The sequence below is a fragment of the Microcaecilia unicolor genome, chromosome 1 (assembly GCF_901765095.1).
Source record: "Microcaecilia unicolor chromosome 1, aMicUni1.1, whole genome shotgun sequence".
In the NCBI taxonomy this organism is placed as follows: Eukaryota; Metazoa; Chordata; class Amphibia; order Gymnophiona; family Siphonopidae; genus Microcaecilia; species Microcaecilia unicolor.
Window position 1 is genome coordinate 579,788,939 of NC_044031.1, and position 20,450 is coordinate 579,809,388.

Here is a 20,450-nt window from a genome sequence, read left to right on the forward strand (position 1 = left end):
TGCGACGCCTCAGAAGCAGGCTGCCTATTGTGGGAGGTGCTTTCTGGCGTCACCAACCGTCTACAATGAAGGAGCTCAGCAGCTCTAATAAGAGTGTATGCTACTGTAAAAATGGGACCTCGGCAGTTCTAATAAATGTGTAGGTTGCTGTAAAGTGGGAGCTCAACAGTTCTAAAGTCAGTGCAGTCTTGCAGTGAGAGTGACAGCTCAGCAGTTGTAATGGGAATGCAGGCTTACAGTGAGAGTGGCAGCTCAGTAGTTCTGATGGAAGTAGAGCCTCAGAAGCAGGCTGCCTATTGTGGGAGGTGCTTGCTGGTGTCACCAACCATCTGCCTTGTTTGAAATTATGTTGTGAAAGATGGTATATGATGGCTGAGGAAAGCCTTAGGAAACAATGAAGATTGGAGCTCAGCTGCTCTAATAAGTGTAGGCTACTGTAAAAACGGGAGCTCAGCAGTTCTAATAAAAGTGTAAGGTGCTGTAAAAGTGGGAGCTCAACAGTTCTAAAGTGCAGGCTTAAAGTGAGTGTAGGAGCTCAGCAGTTCTGATGAAAGTAGAGCCTCAGAAGCAGGCTGCCTATTGTGTATGTGATATGCATTTATAAAGGCCAGCATTTATATGTGTAAATCGTGAATAGAGCTGCTAACGTAAGGACAGTAGAGATACCAGATTGGAAGGACAAAAGCATTGGGATGGATAAATGGGTGGCTAAATTGAAGGCGAATTACAGTTGAATAAGGAATATGGAACTGGTATGTGTCAAGCTAGTCCAGATGCAAAGTGAGTGAAAATACTCAAGATAAAAATTTGTAGTGAAATGTGTGATTTGGTAGTATTTAAGGAGGATTCAGATACAAAGATAGTAAGAAAAAAACTAAGATCAAAAACTGTAGAGTGCTATGAAGGTTACTTTTAGACAAAATATGGTTTAAATATGTATCATTGTAAAGTAGCTGATCTTTTCTGTAAGGCTTTTTTTTTTAAGTCAATAGCCTAGTGCTAAAAGGAGAAACTTTATGTAAGCATTGGTTAAAGTTGTCAAATTGTCCAACTCAAAGAACAGAAACTGAAGTATAATTGCTGAAAGTATTGTCTGATCCATGTAACTTAAAATGTACAACAAGCTATTCATTTTCACACAAGGGTACTTTTCATTTTGACAGCTGAGTCTTCACCCAAAGCTTTGGACTACCAGGAAGACGGGAGTGAAGTACAGCAACAGACCAAAAATGTTTGCTTGAATGATGTGTCTTCATCTAACTGCTCATCTCACTGTAAGCAAATTGAGTCATTCTCCTCTTTATTGCAGTCCTCCTCTTTAAAATGAGAAAAATGTTTTTCAAACAAAATAATGTGATAACTTTTTGTTAGGCTGACAAGACGTTTCTTGATGAGCTTTTGGGAGTTAGAATTCCCTTAAGTGTGAACAGAATGAGAAGAAGATATTGCCAGAAAATAGATGTGAATCTTAGAATGCATTACAATGATAGTGGGGAAGGACTATTTTAATGTTTACTTACTGTGTTCTACCTGGAGCACTTGCTTGTTTTAGGGCAGGATATAAGTTTAAGAAATCATAAATGGGTCAGAGTGGTAAGAAAGTGGGAGTTATTTCTGATTGCGAGGTAGTTACATCTTTTAATGTGAGTTCATATAAATGCCTTACTTACCCAATACTAGAGCACTTAGGGTGAGTACCAGTGTACAAATCGAAAGTATAATTTAAAAAAACCCAGTATCTAAATAAAATACAAAATAAAAGGCAAGGGACAAATTTACATTACACAGACCAAACGTAAACACCTCCCCATAACCAACAAGTCCAGTCCTTGCAGCCATTGAAAATTATATATGGATTTAAAATTCTTTTTTTCCTATAAACTAAATTCACTGCAAATCTGGTGTTCAGTTTAGGGGAGTTTGAGAGATACTTGATTGTTGGGGCTTGGATTTGTCATAGACTGATGTGTAGTGTATCTTTTTGATTTTCTGTTTGCAACAATGTTTTTTTTTCTCTGTATTTACTTTTTTTTTTGTTTACTTTGATTTATGTCACCCTTTACCCATACAGTTGGAAGCATGCCTGTAGCTATTGTTTACAGTGGGTATTAAAGCTTTCATTATAATTATTATCAACTGCAGATGGAAAAGTTGAAAGAGAGCTAGTGACTTAGCCAGAGTTATACCAAGTCAGTGGGGATTTGGTGAGTTCTCCTAACTCATAGTTCAATATTATAAGGGCAAGGAAGGAGAAAGGATTTTGTATTTAGCTCATACCCTTTTCCAATTTGCAGCAGTAGGTGATTACATTCAAGTACGGTAGGTATTTTCCTGTCCTTGGAGAGCTTACAATCTATTTGTACCTGAGCTAATTCAAAGGTTAAATGACTTGTCCAAGCTCACAGGGAGCCCTGTGGAATGTGAAACAGGCTTCCCTGGTTTTCAGCCCCCTGCTTATAACCATTAGGTTCTTCTTCCACTCCTAGAAGTGCTGTACTTGAGCTGGGCAACCCTAACGTGTGTCAGGGGGGTCAGAGATGCCATTTGGACCCGGGCATCCGATGGGGCAGAAACAACTAGATATTGTTTCTGTCACCCACTAGATATGTAGGAGCCCAGGGGAGGGTGGAGGGTTGTTCTGTTGACCTTTGTGCCTGCTCCTTCATCTAGATCCTAGGTCTAAACTGGGAGCTGGCACTAGTGCGTGCCTTGGCGCAGGTGTGAAAGCCAGTGTGGATGTTTTTTAAATTTAGATGTGGCTTCCCTTCGTAAAATGGGAAGTACACAACTATTTTTTAAGTATATCCAAGCCTTGCCCCCACCACACCTTTAAATCGCTGTACCTTGGAGGTTCTACTCATGCAAATAGCAGCTTGATAAAATCACTATTTCTATGTATGTGTACATGTTTAGATGCCTTTAAAATAACCTCAAAAGTGTGTGTTCTATAGAACTGAGCAACAGATAACTGCTGCTTATTTTTTTTCCAATAATACATTAAATCTAAAATTTGATGTGGTGTTTTTTTACATATGTATCAATTCCATGTTTTTCTGATAAGTTTCCTTAGATAGAAGAAGAGGAGACCTGGACTGCAAAGAACGTGCCCTGATGGCAGAAGTCCGAGATCTGAGACAGAAACTTGCTAATCAGGCTCTTAACAGATCTCATGCTGTGCCCTTCTCAAACACAGTGTGGACTTAATAGACAATACTACAGTGCAAAAACTCCTGATAATCACTGAGAAATAGTTCTTATATAATAATATTCAGCATTGATTTTATATTTATAGTATATACTTTTGAAATGATCGTATTTTGTACAGAAAGTGAATATAAACAATATCATGATAAATGGAGTACTATTAAAAATAAAATTTAGTCTGTTTTAATTTTTTTTTATTATTTTAATTAAAATTTGACTAAAAATTTACAAGAATTTCTTGTTACCTTATTCCAGTTAAAATAGGAGAGCACTACTAGTTCAATAAGAACCATACATTTGTAGCAGAAACTTTATTTTGAGTATACCTTCAACATGGAAAATGACAGTCTACACTACAGCAAGAGGTTTCTCAGCTGTGTCACTCTTCTGTGGAATACAGTGCCTATAGAGTGAAGGCATATGGAGGGTTATGTAAGATTCAGGGAAGATTTGAAAACATAGGGGTCAATATTCAAAAGCAGATAAGTGCTGCTGACCAGATCCTTACAGACCACCTCTGCACTGTGCGGATAGTCCTGGGCAGAGTGTGGGCATCACCAGGGCAGTCTGCTGTCCGAATAACTTTGAACAGATAGAAGGCGATTCTAAGTTATCTGGATAACAGACTGCATATTGCCAATATCTGGATAATAAAGGTGCTGACTGCCTTATCCGCATAGTGGTGCTGAATAACCAGATATTTTGACTGCTACAGAAAGCGTTTTAACTCCAACCACAGTGTCTGAATACTGTTTGGGTTTTTTTTTAATATATGTATTACATTTCAAACATTTTAACAAGCATTAAACTTGAAATAGAAAAGCACTTTCAGAAAAATTAAAATAGAAATAGGAAAACTAATTCACAATAATTTAAAAAGAAAATAATAGTGCTATGTAGTCCACAAATGAGGAAAATGATGAAAATCAAAGGAAACACATTCCCTGAAGCTAAGGGAACATATAGAAGATATCAAAACTCAAAGAGCTAAACTCTAGAGAGTCATACACTATTCCAAATATTTAAGCTATGCTCCTACATTATTATTACCCCCACCCGTTGACATAGCAACTTTAATCTCTTAGCATCTATGAAAAATTTCAATTGTTCTGAGTCAAAAAATATATATTTAAAAGAGAAATATATCATATGGGGGGGGGGGGGGGGAATGATGTCATGAGCTAAGATGGATGCCTGATCTTTGAGCTCCGGATGCCCTATTTTAAATCATCAGTCAAGTCATCCTGAAGAATTTGGCGTCCTCGCTAGCATAACCGGAAATAACTTTTGAGTAGCCTTTCTGAGGGTCAGTGTCACATCTTCAGAGATCCAGTCTCAAGGAATTTGCCTATGGACCACAATCGCAACCTCCCTTCATGGCAGCAGCAAAGATGGCGTCAGTGGATGGTGATCCTGCATTCATACCAACACAGAGTGTCGAACGAGAGCAGGAGCAATTGGCCATAACAGCTCCGAGCTCCATGAGCACCTCTATGAAATCAAATGAGATATCAAGGCAGTGTGGGAGGAGCTCACCATGCTAGCTGTGGATCTCTGCAAACAGATTAGCGAGCTAGGCCAGAGGGTGAAGGACTTGGAAATTAGGTTGGAAAAGCAACAAGAGGCCATTATTACACTGGAAATGTCTTTCTAAACCCATCTCCTACTAATAGATAAAATTGAGGACTTAGAATATCAGAGTCGCCACTCTAATATTCAAATTTGAGGGGTCCTTGAAATGACAGATTATAACAACTGTGAGCTAGTGGTCCAGAGAGTGACTAGCGTTCTTTTCTCAGCAGAACAGGCGATACCCCTGGATCATAAAAATTTGACAGGGCACATCGAGTCACTAATCGCCCCAGGGCGAATCTTCCATGGGATATAATCGCCTGTTTTACGGATTATAAAACTAAACATGCTGTATTATATAAGGCCCAAGCAAAAAAAAACAAAACATTATTTGGGATACCTAATCCATCAAGGTCTATCAAGACTTAGCGGCGCTGACTCTACACCGCTGGACTGAGTTGACCTTTGACCAAATATTAGAGGGATAAAGGCCTCAAATATCACTGGCAACATTTTTTTTGCATTAGCGTTTTACCTGGAAGGGAAACTGCATGTTCTGAAAACTATGTCAGAAACAAGATCCCTGTTCCTGGATCTGGACCTCTAGCGCCCTGAAACCCAAGTGGCAGTGGGTCACTTGAGACAAGGGGCATCTGACCCGCCAAGAATCGGGCTCACTTTTATTCACTGATAAGTGAACATGAAGTGCTTCATGGAGTTTCTACAGGTCTCATTTTGCAGAATTAACGACAAGTACATTGTTATCATCCTTGGTGGAATCAAAGGTCCTTTAGTGAACCTTGGATCTCCTGGTTCTGAGACTTTACATTTGCTTTGTTAAAAATTTTTTGGTTGGCTATGTTCTGGTTATGTGATTGGGTCCTTTAACAAACTTGGGATAATAAAGAAGTACTATCTTATATTGTATAATAGGGCTCAAGGTATGATTCTTCCTTTCCCATATGTCCATCCCTCTTAGGGCATGTATTTCTGTCTTCAATTGCAGGCTTCTGGAGGGTGGAGGGTTGTTCATTATTGTTATCGGGTCAGATTGGGTCATAGGAATTTGTGGGACTTTCGTGTGTATGGGAGGTTTGGTAATGCTGCCCCTTATTGAATATATTCGATGACTTATTCTGGAATTGACCTGTATGTCTCTTAATGCTAAGTTTCAAGTTTATTAGAGACTTTCTGTCCCACCTATGAAACATGTGTCTAGACAGCTTACAATCTAACAGAAAGAGAAGAATGAAAATAAAGAAAACAAAATGCACACATGATAAGCTAACAAAACATACTGACACAAAAGGGGCAGGAGAGAAACTACAATATATTTTAGGAAAGAGAGGGGAGTAGAGAAGAAAACACAAGAAAAAATAGGTTTTTAAATTGAGATAAAGAGGGCAAGGTCTTCAGCGCCTCAAATGATTCCACACAAAACGTCATCTGCTTTTTTAAAGAAGCTACACGCTTGAGGGCGGATGTATTCTTTATCCAAGAGACAAATCTTTTGACAAAGCATAAGTATTTACTGACTAATACAGCAAAATATGCTGCAATGTATCTAGCCTGCAATCATGTCTGCCCCAAAACGACAGGTGTTGGTATTCTTTTGAGCAATGCCCACCTCAGGAACATTAGTAAGAGCATTTTAGATAAAGAGGGATGATTCCTCCTTCTGGTAGTTGAGAATTACATAAGAGTAGCCATACTGGGTCTAGCCCAGTATCCTGTTTTCCAAACAGTGGCCAAGTCAGGTCACAAGTACCTGGCAGAAACCCAAATTGTGGCAACACTTCATTCTACAAATCCCACGGCAAGCAGTTGCTTCCCATTTCTGTCACAATAGCAGACTAGAGATTAGAGCGCTTGTGCTAACCCTTCTCACTCTCTATGCCCCTAACCAAAATCAAGGGCTATTTTTTGCTCTCATATCTGATATCTTGGCAAAAAATATAGGGCGAGATTTTAATATTACTTTTAACCCAAGTCTAGATAACTCAGCTGCGAGGGGAACAATGGGGCCTGCATGATATATGCAGGGAGTGCATGGCAATGAGAGAGATTATACTTTTTACTCTCCCACATATGACACCTACTTCAGATTGGATGTTTGGTTGGGAGACTCCCCATTATGCAAGCATGTCCATGCTGTAGAATAGATATACATCTTAAAACCTGGTCTTACCACGCTCCCATTACAGCTCATTTAGTGCTAAGCGCTTGCAGACATGCTTCTGTCCCCTGATGTCTGAATGATGCTTTGTTGGATGACCCGGTGAGCTTGCAATTAGAACAGAACTTATTAGACTATTTACATTTTAATGACACCTCTATGCCCCCCTTGACTGTCTGGGAATGTTTGAAGGTGGTGATGCAACAGCATTTGATCTCACTGCAAGCCCAGGTTCATAAAGACACCCACCAAACTTCAAGAACTCAATGAAACCATGTTGTGTTAAAAAAAAATATGGATCTATCCTGACGTCACTAGAATCACACAGGAAAGAAGAAGGCAATTTTTGTTGTTGAGGGAAAAAGTGAGAGGGATGGGGGCTACATTCCTGCTTGCTTATCCCTGTAAATGTGTCGTCAAATATTTGAGTAATAAGTATATATTCTATGATCCAAATCAGTTACTACTACTACTACTATTTAGCATTTCTATAGCGCTACAAGGCGTACGCAGCGCTGCACAAACGTAGAAGAAAGACAGTCCCTGCTCAAAGAGCTTACAATCTAATAGACAAAAAATAAAGTAAGCAAATCAAATCAATTAATGTGTACAGGAAGGAGGAGAGGAGGGTAGGTGGAGGCGAGTGGTTACGAGTCAAAAGCAAAGAGCAAAAAAAAAAAAAAAGCAAAAGCAAAGAGGTGGGCTTTCAGTCTAGATTTAAAATAATAATAATAAATTTAGACAAGGAAACGTCAGGTGTTAAGCTACTAACAATTGGATAATTTCCTAAATGTTTCTACTTAAATGACCTAATCATTTTCACCACCCCCCCCCCTCCCCTCCCCCCCCCCCCCCCCCCCCCCCCCCCATTATATATTGTGGTCTGAGGAAGAGAAATGATTTTCATTTATGATCCTTTTTGGCTCATGTTTATTTTCTTTTCTTGAATGTAAAATGATCTCTGTGTTTCAACAAGTATGTTTTGCAACTTGTAAAAATAATTGAATAAATTAATAAATAAATAAGACACCCACCAAAAGGAACAGCAGTTTCGAGACAAAATCCATTCTCTGGAACATCTCTGTAAACGGGGCGGGTTTCCCCACAGACATCAGGTAGCTTTACATAAAGCTAGATTGGGCTTATATAATTTAGAGCTTCATACTATCAATGAATGTTTGAATCATACTAAACAAGAATACTTTGAATTCAGTAATAAGGTGAGTAAAATACTGGTTCACAAGTTCAAGCAACAAGCTACTCGTAATTACATGTATAAAATTTTAGGTGATCAGGGTCAGTGGTGTACCAGAGAAGTAGATATTCAGCGGGCTTTTTTAACCTTTTATAAACAGCTTTATACTCGGGATGCTACTCCTTCCATAGACTTAATTGACTCCTTTTTAGCACTTTTTTCTCTCCCAGTATTAAATCCCTCAGAAGTCGAAACTCCTTCTGCCCCTATTCTACTTGACAAGGAGTTATAGACCATTAAACATTTCCCAGTTGGTAAAGGTTCAGGTTGTGATGAATTTAGGAATAAATTTTATTTAAAAATTTAAAGGCATACTGCCTCCATTACTCACTAGGGTTTATACTCTATTGACATGGATACAGTTTTACCTCACTCATGGCGATTGACTGCGGTGGCAATATTACTTAAACTGGATAAAAATCCTCATCTCCTGCACAGAAGTATGAAGCTGTTGCTCTGCCATCTAGGACTAAGAAACTGCTGCAGTCATCTCAGATGCTCAGTTTTACTGCCAGGGCAAAGTCTTGTGTGTCCATGGTTTATGTTTACCCCTGATGCAGCCTATTTGGTGAAACGTGGCCACATCGGGCTCTTTATTCCACAACCTTTTTTCTTGGCCTTAAGGAAAAAAGCATTTACATATATTTGGAAACAGAAACCCCTAGAATGGGACGTCATACTTTGTATCAACTAAAGATTAATGGTGGAATGGGGCTACCTAATTTTGAATTATATCACCAAGTGAAATTATAGCAACAGGGTATCATTAATCCTTGGACTAGATTTGATCAGCACTCCTTAGGATTGATCCCTTTATAGGCTCTTCCTTGGTTCCCCCTACCATGCTTAAAGACTCTAGTAACTAGGTTGGATTGTTTAATGAGTGCTCCATTATCAATGTGGGTGAAAGGTAAAATCTTGGTTCTTTGCAAACAGACATTGAGGTGTATTTTCAAAGCACTTAGACTTACAAAGTTCCATAAGTGTTTTTTAAGATTACCCCAATCACCTTAATACACCCATCCAGCATTCTTTTTGGTTCGTTCCTGGGCTGCTTGATAAAACTTATTTCCATTGGGCTGCCAGGTCTTTGTGCACTTTAAGACAGATATGGGTTGAGGGTGAATACCTGAACTCCAGGATGAATATGGTTTGCCCAACTCCAACCTGTTTCAATATAGGCAGCTTAGAGATTTCCTACGTAGTGCTAGGGGTGATCTCTCCTTAGTGGAAATTTCTATAGAATTAGCCATGAATTTGGGAAAAAGGGGGTGGGTCCTCTAGGCTATACAAAGCATTATTGAAAGATGATATACCTGTTCATAAATATATTACTAAATGGGAAAAACTCATGTCCTCTATTTACGACCCTAAACAATGGGATAAAGTTTTTCAATATCTGTTTTAAGGTTTCTATTGCTACCCCCATGATTGAGAATGGTTATAAGATTTGTTTTATCAATGATATACTCCAATGAGATTGTTTCAGATTTATAAAGCTGGTTCACCATTATGTTGGTGCAACTGTGGTGAGCAAGGTTCCTTTCTCCACATTTGGTGGACATGCCCAGCAGTAAAAGGTTTTTAGACAGCATTGCTTCAGGAACGTAATACATTTCTTCCAGTCATCTATCCACTTCATGCAGACTGTTGCTTATTACATTCCCGGTTATGGAGCAGAAACGGTCCTCGTATCCCTACTAGATGATCTTCACAGAAACCGAGACAAGGGATTTGCCTCGGTGTTAGTACTGCTAGATTTCTCAGCAGCTTTTGACACTGGATCATGATATCAAGCTAGCACGACTGGCAGAAACAGGTATCAATGGAACAGTACTTGCCTGGTTCAGATCCTATCAGACAGGCAACAAATATTTGGCAGTAACTACTCATCACCACCATGGACACTGACCTGCGGGGTACCACAAGGATCAATACTGTTACCTATTCTGTTCAATATCTACCTCAAACCACTAGCTGAGCTGATTCGGTCAATGGACACTCAGTTCTATATCTATGCGGATGATGTGCAGCTACTCATACCCATTGAACCTGACTTACCTACAGCCTTGAATAAACTGATTACCTGTCTAACATCAATTCAAGAATGGACTAAACACAACAAACTTTGCCTGAACCCAAGTAAAACCAAGCTTCTCTGGGTCCCTAACACAAGTGGATACATACCCGACATCAAAATCTGTTTTGGGAAGTACGAACTCCCCCTCAGATCACAAGTCAGGAAACTTGGAATACAGTTAGATTCAACACTTACTCTGATTCCTCAAATCCAAGCAACCTTCAAGAGCTGCTTCTACTACCTGCGACAGCTACACTGCCTCTCTCCTTACATCGAGAAGGTAAATCGTATTCCAATTGTACATGCCATGATAACATCAAGATTGGATTACTGCAATGCACTATACAATGGTCTGACTGCAAAGGGCCTGCACCAGCTCCAATTGATTCAGAATGCTGCAGCAAGATTAATGGAAGGTTGCAAGTGACGTGACCACATCACACATTTTTGCAAAAACTTCATTGACTACCAGTACAATACAGGGCTAAATTTAAAACTCTGATCTTCAAGGCCCTCAAAGGAAATGGCCTTGAGTACCTGAAGAACAGGATGATCCTTTACACACCGTCAAAGGCACTAAAGGGCTCATTTTCAAAAGAGAAGGACAGCCATCTTTTGACATAAATTGGAAGATGGACGTCCTTCTCCCGGGGTCATCCAAATCAGTATAATCGAAAGCTGATTTTGGATGTTCCCAACTGCTTTCCGTCGCAGGGATGGCCAAAGTTCAAGGGGGCATGTCGGAGGCATAGTGAAGGCGGGACTTGGTTGTGCCTAACACTTGGATGTCCTTGACCCATAATCGAAAGAAACAAGGACATCCCTGACGAACACTTGGATGACTTTACCTGGTCGTGTTTTTCTTATGACCAAGGCACAAAAAGGTGCCCGAAATGACCAGGTAACCACCGGAGAGAATCAGGGATGACCTCCCCTTACTCCCCCTACTCCCCCAGTGGTCACTAACCCCCTTCCACCCTCAAAAAAAAATATCTTTCAAAATATTGATTGACAGCCTCAGATGTCATACTCAGGTCAGTGACAGCAGTATGCAGGTCCCTGGAGCAGTTTTAGTGGGTGCAGTGCACTTCAGGCAGATAGAACCAGGCCCACCCCCCCACCCCTACCTGTTACATTTGTGGAGGAAACAGCGAGCCCTCCACAACCCACCAGAAACTCACTGTACCCACATCTAGGTGCCCCCCTTCATCCGTAAGGGCTATGGCAGTGGTGTACAGTTGTGGGTAGTGGGTTTTGGAGGGGGGGTTGGGGGGCTCAGCACACAAGGTAAGGGAGCTATGTACCTGGGAGCAATTTATTAAGTCCACTGTAGTGCCCCCTAGGGTGCCCGGTTGGTGTCTTGGCATGTCAGGGGGACCAGTGCACTACAAATGCTGGCTCCTCCCACAACCAAATGACTTGTATTTGGTCGTTTCTTAGATGGACATCCTTGGTTTCCATTATCGCCAAAAATCAGAAACGACCAAATCTAGAGACAATCAAATTTAAGGATTTAGATGTCCCTGACAGTATTTTCGAAACGAAAGATGGACGTCCATCTTGTTTTGAAAATACGGGTTTCCCCGCCCCTGGATCGGAACGTTTTGTGAGGACGTCCATATCAAAACATGGACGTCCCTTTCGAAAATGCCCCTCCACAGTTCTCTCAAGGACTATCACTAACCACACCCTCTCCAAAAGACATTACATGATGTGATACCACAAGCGAGCCTTCTCTGGAGTAGTCCCCACACTCTGGAATGCAATGCCTGAAAGGCTCCGCTTAACACAAGACTATCTCTACTTCAGGAAGCAGGTGAAAGCTTGGCTCTTCAACCAAGCCTTTAATGGGAAAAAGTAACTAACTTGTTAGTCTTACTCACACACACGAGGAATGACGGGCTGCACATACTGCAGCAGGACATATTTATCCACTCCTACCCTAGCTGAGACATTATTTAACCATCTCTCTGACCTCATGTGCAACTTTCTTTAAATCAGTGACCTTACTTTCTAACTCTTGTTACTCTCTTACCTATCTATACGTTACATCTTTGCTTTATCCTTCATTATCAATTAAAATGTTCTATTATGTATTGTGTTGACATTGTAAGTAGTATACTATCAAAAATACAGAAATCTGCTCAAGAGCAATTTACCAAGAAACTAATCACCCTATTTGCTCTAAATATTCAATATTAGCCTTACACCTCCAAGGATAGCATTTCACTATTTAAATTATAATAATTTTAAACAATTGAAGCCTCAAGAGCCCAGGGTACCACACATATTGGACAACTCCTTAATAGGCTCTCATCATTGGCTCCAGCCACCTCTTGAAACCCCTGCAGAATCAAACAACTCCATTAGGAGAAAAAAAAGCTATGCAGCCAAAAAAAAAAAAAAACACCAGAGGAAGCTACTTACTAATACTAAATCCTAGAGGCATAAAGCCAATATCTATAACCCTCTATAGATACTATGCCATACTTTGTATTGTTATTTGAATATTTTAACTGCTGTATTTGCCTATTGCTCATGTTTGATCTATTAATACTGTACACTGCCTTGAGTGAATTCCTTCAAAAAGGCAGTAAATAAATCCTAATAAATAAATACAGTTAAAAAGCAGTGGTCCCAGCACAGACCTCTGGGGTACTCCCTATCTACCCTTCTCCATAGAGAATACTGACCACTTAACCCTACTCTCTGTTTTCTTTCAACTAGCTTTTAATTCAGATTAGGACATTACCCCCTATCCCATGACTTTCTAATTTACTTAGGAGTCTTTCATGTGGTACTTTGTCTAAAGCCTTTTGAAAATCCAGATACACAATATTGACTGGCTGACCTTTATCCATGTGTTTATTAACCCCTTCAAAGAAAAATAGTAGATTGGGAGTGCCATGGGAGCGATAGTACTTGCCACTCCCATGGAGTGGACCCTAGCTTTCCAGTGGTCTCGGGCGGCTGGAAATCTAGAGGATGTCACCACATTCCTCCAAAGTTAATTCATGTCCTTCTCTGGTGGACAGTTCAAACAAATTTGACTGGGTCTCCCATTCCAAATTCCACCTTCTCAGAAGGTATTAACAATGGATGTATCCAACCTGGCATGGGGAGCTCATATGGATGGGCTTCACACCCAGGGAACTTTGTCTGCTTAGGAAATGGATCTCCATATCACCTTCCTCGAGCTGAGGGCCATTTGGAACATTCTAAAAGGTTTCAAAGATAGCCTACAGAACCAAATTATTCTCATTCAATCGGACAACCAGGTTGCAATGCTCTATATAAACAAACAGGGGAATACAGAATTCTACCCCTTGTGTCAGGAAGCAGTGGGAACGAGGCAGTGAGCCCTCCTTCACAGAATAGTCCTCTGAACCACAAAGCTATCAGGAAAGCACAACTGCCTGGTGGACAGACTGAACAGGGTTTTGCAACTGCTTGAGTGGACTCTCAACATGGGCATAGCCCACAAGATCGGAAAGTGTGGCAACCCCTTGGAGGATCTTTTTGCCACTCATCTCAACAGCAGAGTCCCCTAGTTCTGTTCCAGGCTTAAGTCACACAGCAGACTAGCTTTGGATGTCTTTCTCCTACATTGGGAAGAGGGGCTTCTGTATGCATATCCTCCAGTACCTCTCATAGAGAAGACTTTGCTGAAACTCAAGCAAAACCAGGGAACTATGATTCTAATCAAGCCTTAGTGGCCGAGGCAGATCTGGTTTCCACTTCTGGAGTTGTCCTCGAAAGATCCATGGAGATTGGAATATTTTCTGACCCTCATCACACAGAATGAGGGATCTCTTCTGCATCCCAACCTCTCATCTCTGGCCCTCACGGCTTGGATGTTGAGAGCATAGAATTTGAATTTGCAGATTTACCAAAGGGAGTGTTCCGCATCTTGCTGGTTTCCAGGAAAGACTCCACTAAAAGGTGTTATTCATTTAAGTGGAAGAGGTTTGTTGTCTGGTGTGAGGACAAGGCCTTAGATTCCCTCACCTGCCCTACACAAAAACTGCTTGAATACTTCTTTCACCTCTTTGAGTCTGCTGGAAACCCAATTCTGTAAGGGTTAATCTAAGTGCCTTCGGCACCTAACCTTTCGAGAAATATAGTATGCCCTATCAGATTGTCTCTACACTTGTCTTTTAGATTGTACACTTGTCTCTAGATTGTACACCTGTCTTTTAGATTGTACACTTGTCTTTAGATTGTAAGCTCCTTGAGCAGGGACTGTCCTTCCATGTTAAATTGTACAGCGCTGCGTATCCCTAGTAGCGCTTTAGAAATGTTAAGTAGTAGTAGTAGTTATCACTATGTAGGAGGTAGGCCCATCTCTGTACAACCTCTAGTTGTTCATTTCATATGAGGTTTGTTATTAACAAAGCTCCCTGTCAAGCCTCCAAATGTGTCATGGGATCTCAATGTTGTCCTCACCCACCTGATGAAAGCTCCTCTTGAGCCACTTAATTCCTGTCATCTGAAGTATTTAATCTGGAAAGTTGTGTTTTTGGTGGCAGTCACTTCAGCTCTAGGAGTCTGTGAGCTTCAGGCCCTAGTAGCTGATCCATCTTACACCAAGTTTCACCACAATAGAGTAGTTCTCCGCACACACGCTAAATTCCTTCCTAAGGGTAGTGTCGGAGTTCCATCTTAATTGGTCATTCATCCTACCAACATTTTTACCAAAACCACATTGCCCATCTTGGTGAGAGTGTACTGCATACCTTGGATTGCAAGTAAGCCTTAGTCTTCTATCTGGAGCGGACTAAAGCCCATAGACAGTCCACCCAGCTTTTTGTTTCTTTTGACCGAAACCTGATGGGGGGGGACAGCCATCGACAAACACACAATTTCTATTTGGCTAGCAGATTGCATCTCCTTATGCCCAGGCTGGGCTGACTCTGCCATGTCAAGGCTCATAATGTCAGAGCCCACTTGAGGTCAACTTCCATAGAGGAGATTTGCAGAGCTCCAACGTGGTCATCTGTCCACACATTCAGCCATTTTGGGCAGGCAGTCCAGAAGAATTTGTGTGGTCTCTAGAATCCAACTCCACTCCCCTAGGTGCCGTTTTTTTTAGTCCTAGGCTGCACCTTCATAACTAGTATGTAAATAGTTTCAGGTTCATTGACACTCGGGCCTAAATGTTTAAAGTCACTATTATCCTAGCATTGTTTTTTTGGTGAATCTGGTAGCTAGGGATTCCCAGTTGTGAGAATACGATGGCCTGCTTGTCCTCAGAAAAAGCAAAGTTACGCACCTTTAGCAGGTGTTCTTTGAGGAGAGAGAGCCAAGTGTTCTTATATACCCTGCCACCTCTCCTTGGAGTTGTATTCTTTAGCTTTTTTAGAAAACTGAGGGACCTGCTCTTGTGCATTGGGCGGGAAGGCACCAGCATTTGTGCAGTGGGACACTGTTAGAAAATTCTAAGTTAATCTTGCTAGTCACCGTCCACACCTGGCTCCCTTGGATGATGTCACCCAGCTGTAAGAGTACTTTGCCTGCTGTCCTCGGAGAACACCTGCTACAGGTGGATAACTTTGTTTTACAGAGAAAATGGTAGATGGATAGGATATATTTATTAGAATTATGGAAGTTATATTAATTGACAAAGGATTAGAAGGTGTGTGAACAAGTCTTAATTATGACAGACACTGAAGGGATGAGCTTGTGAAAATCACATCCTAGTGATGAGAGATCATTAGTCTTAAATAATGGGTGATTGTGTTAGAGTGGCTACTGTTGGAAAGTGATTAAGGAGTTAATTTTCAAAAAATGTGTAATCATCTGTTTAATAAATTTAGACAGGGAAACTTTTATTCAAACATCAACTTTTCTTGCTGTTTCAAATGTAGCTTTGAAAACAGCTAAAGCATCATCTATATTAATAAATCCCACCTTGAACGTTCTGAAGCTCACTCCAAGGCAGAGAAGCACAAAAATCCTGTAGTCTTCATAGGCTAGGACCAGTCACCCTCACTCATAGACCCGCCCTCAGCCACGCCCCATCTGTACATAAAACGCTACCTCAACATTCTGAAGACAACCTGCTGAAGCCATCTGCAAAATCCCTAAACAGTTCGTAAGTTCATGGTGGTGAAGCCATCCAACTCACCATGTCTCTCTGCCCCGCCCTCGAGGGCGGAACACAGAGAGTAAAGGGATCCATAAAGGCACCCCTACCAACTGGCAACCCCCTCCAACAAGGACCCAGGCAGGGGGAGTGTTTCCGTACTTCTCCCCCTGCCTAGGAATCGCTACAGACTGCTGACAAACTCCCCAACCACACGACCACAAAAGCCACCCGCAACCCCCACACACACAAATGCAAACACACACACATAAACACACAAACACACGCACAAATGCAAACACACACACACAGAAACACACACACACACAGAAACACACACACAAATGCAAACACACACACATAAACACACAAACGCAAACACACACACACAAACACACACATACACACACATAAACACACGCATACACACACACACAAACACACACGCACATAAACGCAAACGAACACACAAACGCACACACACAACCACACAAACACACACACACAGAAACACAAACACACACAAATGCAAACACACACACACACACACAAATGCAAACACACACACAAACACACATAAACACACACAAATGCAAACACACAACACAAACACGCAAACACACACACACAAACACACACACAAATGCAAGCACACACACACAGAAACATACACAATTGCAAACACAAACACAGAAACACACACAAATGCAAACACAAACGCACACACAGAAACACACACAAATGCAAACACAAACACACACAGAAACACACACACAAATGCAAACACACGCAAACACACACACACGCAAACACACACGCAAACACACACACAACCACACACACACAGAAACACAAACACACATACACAAAAGCACACACACAGAAACACAAACACACATACACAAAATACACACACACACAAAAGCACACACACAAAAACACACACACAGAAACACAAACACACACACACAAACGCACACACAACCACACAAACACACACAAATGCACACACACAACCAGACAAATGCACGCACACAACCACACACACACAAACGCACACACACACACAGAAACACAAACACACATACACAAAAACACACACACAGAAACACAAACACACATACACAAAAACACACACACACACACACATACAAAAGCACACACAAAAGCACACACACAGAAACACAAACACACAATCACACACACAAACACATACAAACACACACACACAAACACACACACACAGCCTCGACGGTGCACCTCTAAGTGCCCCCCCGCCGCATCGCCACAACAACCTGTGCAACGGGGCATCAGAAAGCCCCTACCCCCCTTCCCTCCTCGCCGCATCACCCAACCCCTCCCCCGCCGCTTCACCAAGCCCCTCCCCCCCACATCGACCGCCTCGCCACCCACGACCGCTAATACAAACTCTGTCTGGCGGCTGCTGCTGCTTCTATTCAGCAGCAGCAGCCCGTACATAAAGAAAACAAATAAACAAAAAAACAACCTCCTAAAACGCACCTCCGTGGAGAACCATCTCACATTAGCTGACGTCTCTGCAGCCGCTCCTCCTCTCCCCTCAACGTCAGTGCCCCTGCCGGAAGACCCCGGAGAAACGCCAAGACGTCAGAGGGGAGAGAAGGAGCGCATGCTGAGACTTCAGCCAATGTGAGATGCTTCTCAACGGAGGTGCGTTTTAGGAGGATTTTTTTTCTTTATGTACGGGCTGCTGCTGCTGAATAGCAGAAGCAGCAGTCACCAGACACAGTTTGTATTAGCGGTTGCGGGTGGCGAGGGGGTTGATGAGGGGGGAGGGGCTTGGTGATGTGCCACGGTGGGGGGGTTGGGTGATGCGCGAAGGGGGGAGGACAAGGGGCTTTCTTTGGGTGCTGCGCCGGCTGGGAGGGGGAAGGGGGGGTCTCGCTGGACATGGGTGGCTGGAAGGAAGCAGGGGGGAGGGGAGGGTCGCTGCACATGGGTGGCTGCAGGGGGGGCAGGGAACAGGGAGATGGGGATGGGTCTCCACACACCACATGGGTGCCTGCAAGGGGGACAGGGGATACAGGACGGACACTGCATGGCGGGCAGGGGGACAGAAGGGTTGGTGGTCATCAGGGGGCACAGGTGGGTCGATGGACATGGCTGGCCACAGGGGAGGAACAGGGAAAAAGGAGAGAAGTGTCCTCAGACATGGGTGGCTGCACAGGAGAGGAGGGTCGCTGGACATGGGTAGCTGCAGGGGGGGGCAGGGGAACAGAAGGGTCGCTGGACATGGCTGGCTGCAGGGGGGACAGGGGAGAAAGGAGGGACGCTGCACATGCGTGCCTGCAGGGGGACAGGAGGGATGCTGAGGGGGGGCTGAGACCACATGGGTGGCTGCAGGGGGAGCAGGGGAGACAGGAAGGACGCAGCAGGGGGAGAGGAGGGTTGATGGGCATGGGTGGCTGCAGGGGGATGCTGGACATGGGTGGCTGCAGGGGGAACATGGGGAGAGGAGGGTCGCTGCACATGCCTGGCTGCAAGGGGGCAGGGGAGAGGGAGGGGGTTCCTCACACCACACACGCAGTCACTCATTCTCTGTCTGCCACATACACTCTCACTCACACACTCACTGTCTTTGTCCCTCTCTCTCACACAGTGTCACACAGAAACACTGTCTCTCACACTCTCTCTCTCTCTCGCACAAACACATACACTCTGTCTCTCTCTCTCACACATTCTCTCTGACACACACGCTCCAGCTCTCACACACGCTCTTTCTGAAACATACACTCCAAGGAAAACCTTGCTAGCGCCCGTTTCATTTCTAACAGAAACGGGCCTTTTTTACTAGTATTTCCATAATTGTTCTTTTACATTGGATTTGAACATGTAGAATATGTTGTATAGAACAGTGAAACAAACTCTTTAATGCATTTTGAACTGTATGTTTTAGATAATGTCAAAAATGTAAAAGAATATGATGACTTGCAAAGCACTACATAATGCGAATACATGTTCTTACCATTATATCTTTAATTGTAACTTAGTCTTATAGTAACACAGTAAACTCACCAGATGTCCTGTAGTTACTGTGTATTTCTTAAAAATTTTTATTACATTTGTACCCCACACTTTCCCACTCATGGCAGGCTCAATGTGGCTTACAGGGGGCAATGGAGGGTTAAGTGACTTGCTCTTCACCTCCAGGTTAAGAGACTTGCCCAGAGTCACAAGGAGCTGGCTGTGCCTGAAGTGGGAATCGAAGTCAGTTCCTCAGGACCAAAGTCCACCACCCTAACCACTAGGCCACTCCTCCATTTAATATTTGGACACAAAAATCCAAAATACAGGATCTCTTGATAAATGGGGGAACACATATTAGTTTTGGTCAAGAATTACATCATGGGGATTTATTCAAAGGATTTGTTTTTTGGACTTTTCTTATATGAACATTACTGTGTTATGGCTTTTCAGGGCAGTGTGATCCATCCAGTTTGCCCAACAAAGTGGCTAAAGTTGTATCTGAGACACTGTGCATTTTACACTTCTTCATAATTAAACGCTGGCATCATAAACCCAGTAGTCGGCAACTTGCCATTTTGCCAACCTCATAGGCAGTTATATGATGCAGACTTGGAACGTAATGCCATGATACCATTGCTTTCAATCCTAAGAATGTCTTCCCCCCCCCCCCCCCCCCTACCACAGCCCTCAGGTAATTAAAACGTTGAACATTTATTTGGATTTGGCTCATGCCTTTTTCAGTTGTAGCTCAAGGCAAATTAGATTTGGGTGCAGTTGGTGTTTGCATAGATATTAAAAAAAGGACAACATTTGGAAGGCTATGTATACGGATAACACTATATTTTAAAGAACTCCCACTGCACTGTAAAAAGCGATGTTTGTGTCTGTACAAAAACGTACCCACTTTCTCATCCGTTGTAACAACCAGGGGGGAAAAGCCTCAAAGTGCCTGGGTCTATTGTGCTCCCACCGGCAACATACCGATCCCGTTGACGAATTCCTTGGTCTTAAGGGGATCTAATCATTATCATAGGCAAAAAACCTCCCAGGTGTCACGAAAAGGTTGCTCTGC

At 42.4% G+C, this 20,450-nt stretch overlaps 1 protein-coding gene across 1 annotated transcript in view; it reads left to right on the forward strand.

Moving 5' to 3' along the window:
• The window catches only part of TBC1D31 (TBC1 domain family member 31), a 266,141-nt gene extending 262,788 nt beyond the window's left edge, over positions 1-3,353 (forward strand). Inside the window, exons 20-21 of the mRNA XM_030218673.1 lie at positions 1,164-1,274; positions 3,062-3,353. Of these exons, the coding sequence (XP_030074533.1) occupies positions 1,164-1,274; positions 3,062-3,204 (254 nt within the window). The 3' untranslated portion in view covers positions 3,205-3,353. The remainder of the gene's footprint in view (positions 1-1,163; positions 1,275-3,061) is intronic.
• The last annotated feature ends 17,097 nt before the right edge of the window (positions 3,354-20,450 follow it).